Source organism: Pyrus communis, chromosome 8, assembly GCF_041283825.1.
Source record: "Pyrus communis isolate YQ-2024b chromosome 8, ASM4128382v1, whole genome shotgun sequence".
Lineage (NCBI taxonomy): Eukaryota > Viridiplantae > Streptophyta > Magnoliopsida > Rosales > Rosaceae > Pyrus > Pyrus communis.
Genome location: NC_142572.1, coordinates 3,009,189 through 3,017,581, shown reverse-complemented (window position 1 = coordinate 3,017,581; position 8,393 = coordinate 3,009,189). Strand labels below are relative to the sequence as shown.

Genomic DNA, 8,393 nt, shown 5'->3' with positions numbered 1-8,393 from the left:
ATAATAGATAAAATTATCATTTTTTTTCAATTTAATAAAGGAATTGTTATTGGCACTCCAAAACCTTATTGTGCACTCCAAACTTTCTCTAACTATTAGAAAGAAAAATACATTTATGACGAGTATATAATGAAATTTTTGGAATGCTGATAACAGTTTCCTTTAATAAAACATATTTATTAATACTTGGAATAGCTTCAACCATGTGACGATTCTTGGATGCGTCATAAATATATTTCTATTAAATACCTGGAAGAGGTTCAAATACATATAGTCATAAGTTGAGGTCATTTCCAATTGTGATTGTATTGAATCCGTATTTGCAATTAAGACCAAATCATGATTTCCATGAAATCAATTGAGAACTTGGCAGTTGCATTGCCATTGCTCTAGTACTTTGCATTGTGTGTTATCTACTCCTACAAAGAAAAAAAAAAAAAAAGAAGTTGGTATATATTTTCTTTAAAATGTTAGGCAGGATTAATATACACATCTTTAACAATATATAGATCCCCTAATTAAATTGTGTTTTACTCAACTTTTATAGTATTAATGTAAATAGGCAAAAACATAACAAACATTCATAACCAATTACTCAATTTCATGAAACCTTGTCGACGTATCCATGTATCTTGTTTCCCCATAAGGACCTCCTCATGAAAATGGAAATGTCGTATAAAAGGGAGTCATCTTATAGCAAAGGAGACGACGATTATTAACTATGAAGTTATAACAGAAATTTTGAAACACTTTGTGGAACTTAGGATCAGAGTAAAATGTTTCAGCTTTTGTTGAACCATGCTATGCTCATTTTTCCGTGGGTGTACGTGCAACAGAGTTTAATGCTAGGGATATCAAATTCTTAAACCAAATTATATGAACCAAATGATGCGGTAGTGAGTGATTTAATTATTACTTAAGTGTTGCTTAGCATGCGTATTTTCTATTGGTGACATGTCATTTAGTTTGCAAATTTGACTTAAAAATTTATTCTCCTAGCACTATCCAAAATAAAATATTCAAAAGAAAAATATCATTCTTCAACAACTAGACTAAAGGATATAAAAAAAAAAAAACAACTAGACTAAAGGAGGCAACAAAATTATTATCATAGCAGCTATATAGGTTTTAGAACATTTAATTAGGAAATGGAAGTAAGTGGCCCTTTACCACAGTGATGGAAATGAGTCAAGCTCTTACATGACTGCGTGAATTCAAACTTCGTCGATAACTAATCTAACAAAATTAACCGTTTAACCAAAAAGAAAGAAAGAAAAGGAAATGGAAACCCCTACTGGGCCCAGACCCATTACAAAGTCAAGAAATAGTAATTTGGGCTTATTATTTTGGGCTAAGAAGGTTGGTCCCAACGGTAAAAAGCTAAATTTCTTTGTCGCATATTACAAAGATAATGATTTCAACACGAGTAGTGTTATCTACATACATTTTTTTACTTTTTACGTATCTCTTGCTTTCGGCAGTTGGATTGAATAAATTAAAAAATATAAATAACAAAAAATTTACAAAAATATGTGATGTGTGAATAGCTACATCATTTTCGCATAAGATGGTACCTTCGTTTCATGACTCTATTCCACCCCAATGAAACAAAAAGAAAAGGCCAAAAGAAAATTAAATTATACACAACAAGAATAATCTGTCTACATCTGCTCTTTGTATACAAAGCGTTCAAATCTTTTGCACTTAAAATTCTTTGTGACCTTTTTGTGTCTTATCTATTTGAGCACTATATGTCATTTTGACTTAATTTATCTTTAGTTTTTAATTTTTTTATCAAAAAGATAAGTTGAAGAGTTAAAATTGTTAATTGGAATTTAAATGAATGACCAAGAGTCAAACAAATAAGATAAATCACAAAAAATTTGAGTGCAAAAAATTTAATCTCGTATGCAAAATAATATATCCGCATAGGAATCTGTACGCAACAATCTACAACTACATCCATAGAAAAGCTTTCTTACATCATCATTACATCCTCTTCTCCAACTAATTTTATTTGCAATCAACAACCAGCATCACCAATACAAAGTTGGTTAATTTGTGTCAATTCACTCCCACATAGCTTCTAAACCCTAATTTTAGCCTTTTCTTGGCACTTAAAATGTTAAGGACACTCTTTCACTCTTGGAGAACAAAGTACATTGTACATGAATTAACATCTCCTACTACTGAAGCAAATGCTACTCCATGAAAAGACACCAATTATTTAATAATATATAATAAAAAAAAGTGAATTATAATATAACCTCTCAATAGCAAACTGTCACTGAAATTCCAGAGATTACAACAAAAAGCCATCTCCTCTAAAGCTTTACCGCAAAAGTTGTTACTTTTCCTCTTCCCACTTTATTCTTGCAATTACAAGCATCTTCCTCCATATCCTGCATTTCTAAATAGTTCTTGCTTTATGTCCTCAGAAGTTACCAGTGTTCTCTGATCAGAATCCTGTTTAATGACATCAACGAATCACCAGATAAAAACATTAACTTAATACTTCTCCAACTAAACAAGTCACAAAGAGATTCTATTTATATTACTGGAAAGCCAATTCACATACCTCTGAGCAAGAAGCTTGCACTGCAAAGTCATTGAAGCAGCTAATCACACACTGCTGAATCTCAAGGCCTAAGGCTTCCAAGGTAGACACTGTTGATAACAACAGCCCTGGCTTTCCTGCACAGCATATGTCAATTTTGGTGTCCACATTCCTCCTTTGCACATCAAACTGCAAATCAATCCAACACCAATGTCAATTCTTAGCTTTATTTTTTCATATTCGAGCGATATTCTAAAGTAATCTAAACTGCGGTACAGGAGATTTGAACTTGGGCGCAGAGGGGAGAGCGCACACACACAAACTGCTCTAGCCAACTTGAGTACGCCCTGGTCTGCATTTTAAGATTTAAATTTGCAGGGTACATACCTTAGGTGAGTTCCTGACTAGCATTTCATTTGGTTTGATATCCTTGAAAAGGCTCATCACATTTAACTGATCTGAATCTGTTTCAATTTCTTGTTGCAAATTGTTGATTCTCTCTAGGAGCTCCTTCATGTAATCTATAGTGTCTCCAAGTATAGATGTTCTATCCATCTACAAAATCACAGTAATAAATTAAAAAAGAAAATTAGCCTCTGTATTCAACATTAATCATATCTACATGCATTCTGAAAAAAAAAAAAGGGGTTTAAACTTAATTACCTTACTTATCTTGGGCACAATTGATCTTAGCATCGAAAGCCGGTCGTTCAATCGCTTTCTTCTTCTTCTCTCAGCCATTAGATTCTTTGATGGCTGCCCCTGCAACTTCTTATTAGTAGCTCTGGTATTTCTCTCCGCACAGATTCCCACGTTGAAAGAGGGGACTTGGTCAGGGGACTGAGTTGGCTCCACTTTACAGGCTGCTGCAGCTTCAGCTTGAGTCTCCAAGTAGTGTATTTCATCACCAAGCAAACCCAACTCTTCTTCTTCAAGCATGGACCATGGATTGTCTTCCTGGACCGGAAACGGCGGCGTATCAAGGGTGCTGTAGGATGAGTCAGTGACTTGTTGCTGAGCTGAGAGTAGTGCTTCATCAGTAACGCCAAAGCCGAAGGGATAGTAGACTTCTTGATTAAAGGTGGCGTTGAAGTTGTTAAAGTTGGGTTCAAATGGAGGTGAGAATTCATGGGTGGAAGAAGAATTTGGGAAGAAAGAAGATGAAGGGTTTTGTTGATCAAAGTACTCAAAACTTCCCCAGCTACCACTACTAGACAACAAATCATTCATTTCTGTTGGAATATTGGTTTCCCATGTACAGCTACTACTACTGTCTCTTCTTAGAGCTAATAAGTCCTGTAAGAAACTATGTTCATTCAACTCCATCTCCCTCTCCCTCTCCCTCTCCTCTCCCGCTGTGTATTTCTCTTGGGAATGTTGATGTTGCTAATTAGGTAAGTGCCCTGATAACAAGAAGATGCAACAAGTGGAACATTTATATAGGAACAAGCTTAAAAGGCTAGTTCCATTATTTTAATACATTTCACTATCTATTAGGTTTATTTATTTATTTTATTTTAGGACCCTCAAAAACCTAAGATTAATATGGAATCTCTCTCTCTCTCTCTCTCTCTCTCTCTCTCTCTCTCTATGTCAATAGGTAACTACTTCTGGCTATTCTTTATGTCTATAAGTAATAATACTTGACTCCTTATAGGTAAAAGGAAAATCTTATTTATTTGCAAATACATGTGTTTAGAGATGGCTAAGAAGGCTTGACATAAGCAAACGAATTATATACTCTTCGATTTTGTATTCAAGTTCGAATCTCTTTTTTAATGTGTTTAACCGTGACTTGGATGAAACAGCAGCTGAAGTAAGAAGACAAGTATGTTTCGTCAAAAGCAGGGATTTCAAGTCTTTTTCACCGAAATATCTGCAATCAAACAACCAATATAAAATTGATACGCTCGGAAAACTTTGACCCACACTTTCTGTCTGAACCGCAAAGGGTGGGCTTAGCATCATAGACCGTGTCAGGTTCCTTGTATGCTTGAGCTCAGTAATTTTAATTGGCCATGATCATACTCTCTGTCTCTATCACTTTCTCTGTGTGTGAGAAAAATGGCTCAATTGGGTCCCATGCAACAATGCCTCCAAATTTGGGTGAGATCACATATTCGAATGAGTTAGTGGACGTCGTTTGTTTTTCTTTGTGCCCCTTATTTCTAAAAATTATTCGTCGACATTAGATTTTAATCATCCTATGCAGTTTTCTGATAAACAACTTGATTAATCTCTTTCTTTTATTTTTGAGATTTAGCATGATGGTAGGTTTTCATTCTCTCCTCACCTATGCTTATGGATTCAGTGTACAATATTTACGGATCTTGTTGATTGTCTCTCTAATAAAAGTTAACATGTGAAACTCATCTATATTAGATAGATGATCAAATCTAAATAAAATGGCCTAAAGAAAATCACTCAAAATAAAACTCTAGTGGCAATAGGTTGATTGGTAGCTACCACTATTAAGATTTTGTCATACAAGATAAATTTTAAGTTAAGCGATAACTATCAGTCAACATAAATCACATGAGAAAAGAAAGTCTTCACCGAATGATTGTAAAGGTAATAATGAGAAAATCGCATTGTACCACTTTTTTTTTTTAATAGAAATAGAGTTTATACGGAGAACAAGCATATAATAAGTTTTCATTCAAGTATCCAACAAGTCTTTTACAATTTATTGAAAATATAAAATGCAAATTGAAAATTTATAAAATGCAAATTGAAAGTTATTTATTTTCCATCTAAGTGAGAATCATATGACCCTAAGCTATTTTTTTAAATAAAAAAATAAGCAAAAAATTTCACAAACCACCCAGCTCACCTGGGCCCGCCTAACCTTCTTATGTCCACCTAGGCGGGCAACCAGACTGGTCTAGGCACCCTTTTATATTTTTTAAAGACCTAAGAACTAATGGTAAATGTGGTCAACCGTCTAGCCCCTAGAACACTGTATTTTCTTAATTATAATTACCATTATATATTAAAATAGTGGTGTTACCTAAAGACCAATTTTGGCATTGTATTTGTAAGTTTTTTTTGCTAATATTTCATGAATATGTATGGAGGCTGTAAATTCTCATATATTTGTGTGGCTGTTTTAGCTCCTATCAAAACAACGGTCTTTGGTAGTCATCGATTGACCAAGTCGACGTGTTTATTATCATTGTTGTTACTATTATCACTATTGTTTGTATTAGCAATTTTCTTGGTTGGTAAGCTGGGGATCTGAATAAAAACCATAATTTGAGGGTGTCGACATAGAGCCCCATCCAGTTGGTGGTACTGGTGTAGGGTGTTTGTGTTTGACTTCGCAGATATTGTATCCTTGTCCATGTCTAATATTGGATTGGTGCCACAATTTGCATACACACGGCCGCAAAGGTTCACTAATCCGTCATCGTTTTATATCTTTGTCAATACAAGCATTTATAAAGGGTTTAATGATATTTGCTTAATGAGGGATGTGATTTTATCGTACAAATGTTTATGTTGCGAAACTATAAACTTAAATTGTAATTCAGACTAAGATCAAGCCACTTAATTAAAGATATTAAATTTGACATAAGTATCATTTTTTGTCCTTGAAACGATAACATAATATTTTTAGTTAAAAGAATGTTAACGAAAAATTCTCGTTACTGTTCATTTTAACAAAAAACCATATTTTTACACTAAAAAAATCATGGTACTATTCACTTTACTTTTTATTTTATCCTTATAGTTGAAATTCAAAATTTTCAAATCATTTTAATTATTTTTCTTTTTATTTAATTGTGTGCAGGTAGTAGGTATGATCATTCTACTAGATTAGATAGCTCATTTATAATTTGCAGATGGGTACGTAGTACGACGGAGTAGTTCATACTTGCACGGGTACATTATAAGCGAGGGAAATGATAAGGAGATTTCATAGTCTTACATACACTTCAGAGTTTAACATTAATTTTCGTGTTAATATTATAAAACATTATGTAAAAAATATGAGATAACAGAAAATCTGTCTCATTAGCATTTCTCTGTCATTTATACTACATTTTGTCATTAATTTTTGGACAAGGATTGTCTGCCCTCCCACTTCCGATGCCCTTTCGTGCCTTCCTGTTTGTATGGTCACGGTTAAGCCACGTCAACATTTTATATTACTATTCATTTTTGTCTTATTATCTCTATAAAAAAAATATAAAATATTGATGTAACTTAACCGTGACCATACAAAACAGGAGGGCACGAAAAGGCATCGGAAGTGGAAGGACAAACAATCATTGTCCATAATTTTTAGGGTCTTATAAAAATACTGTTCACTGTCAGAGTATTCTGGAAGGAATTTAAATCTAGCAGCTGTTTTAAGGGTTAAACAATGGATTAGCCCAAGGGGTCTAGTTCAACCCAAGGGTTGAGTTGATTCTGGTTTCTGTAACCAAGGGCAGACGTATCCTGCGTTTACGACTAATAAGTTTAAAAAATATAATTAACTGAACTTGTTCTCTATCTGATGAGTCTGATCTGAGCATTTTGGTAATGCGAATACGAGCCACATGCTATTCATGCAACAAAACAAGCAATATTGAAAAGATAATTCTCGACACCTGGGAAGAGTCCAGCAAAGCTAGCTACTAATTACCTAGCAATTATGCAGCTGTGTGCATGTTATTCACAAATGCTAAAAGATTAATTGTGATTAGTATATCGAACACCAATTCCCAAGATCATAAGAAATTAAGAAAAAAAAAGAGATGGTAAGTAATTCTCTTTGATATAAAAACACACAGACAGACACACAGACACACATATATATATATATATATATATAATAGATATTCGGTGGCAAGAGAAATCGTGCATTTGGTTTTGAATGAAGTTTGAGTTTCTATTTGAAATTTGATAGTGTTGACTCGGTGCTATTTTCTTAGCAGCCTAGCTACCATTCTATGTATGAAATGATGAAACATGCAACAATTGACTAAAACTTGTAGAAACTAAGAACCATCATAATGATTGTGAAGGCAATCTATAATTTAATATACGTTTTGTTCTCGAGGCTATTTGTTCAATGTTACTTCTTAGGTGTTCTATTATATATATATTACTTTGAAACCGTCAAACATAAAATGATGAAATTTTCTCAACAAAGTAAAACGATAAAAACAAGGAGAATGATGAATGCACATATTTTTTCTTATACCTACTGCTATTTAACATTGTCTATTATTTTATTTTAATTTATTTAATTTGATAGTCGAAAATAGAGAATAAAATAATGATTAATAGTAATATAATGGTAGTAGAATTTCATGATCTTATTATGTAAAGTATGATTAGTACTTATAACCGCAATATATATATGTGTGTGTGTGTGTGTGTGTGTGTGTGTGTGTGTGTGTGTGTGTATTCACGTGTTTGTGTTACATAATTGTGAGTGAAGTATGTACCAAATTTTGAGTTAATCAACATTTGATCAAATGTTTGCAGTGAAGGTATCCCCAACTAAACTACATTCATATGGTAAATTTTGAGTGTAATGTAGCACATCCATGCATGGAAGAAGCAGTCAACGTTAATACAAAAGACAAAAACAGTTTTTTTAATAAAAAGATACCACACTACACATTACACATCACATTGATAGCAGATTAATCGATCCCCTCCTTCGATTTCATGCAATCCGAGTAAAAAAAAAAAAAAAATCTTTTTAAGTATTAATAAACAGTTTTCAAAGCATATATGCGAATTGCCAACTCACGTTGTAATTTACGTGTGAAGTGCATGAAACCTCCTCAGAAAACGCGAGGTAGAATATACTTTCATGAAGGCTGAATCGTGTGCT

At 33.3% G+C, this 8,393-nt stretch overlaps 1 protein-coding gene across 1 annotated transcript; it reads right to left on the bottom strand.

The window, feature by feature from the left end:
- Window positions 1–1,937: 1,937 nt before the first annotated feature.
- LOC137718260 (transcription factor bHLH93) lies at window positions 1,938–4,354 on the bottom strand. Its single transcript, XM_068457778.2, has 4 exons — window positions 3,221–4,354; window positions 2,945–3,112; window positions 2,579–2,746; window positions 1,938–2,466 (listed from the first exon to the last, which is right to left on the bottom strand). The coding sequence occupies exons 1-4, from the start codon at window positions 3,881–3,883 to the stop codon at window positions 2,380–2,382; spliced, it is 1,086 nt and encodes a 361-aa protein (XP_068313879.2). The 5' UTR covers window positions 3,884–4,354; the 3' UTR covers window positions 1,938–2,379.
- Between the last annotated feature and the right edge of the window lie 4,039 nt (window positions 4,355–8,393).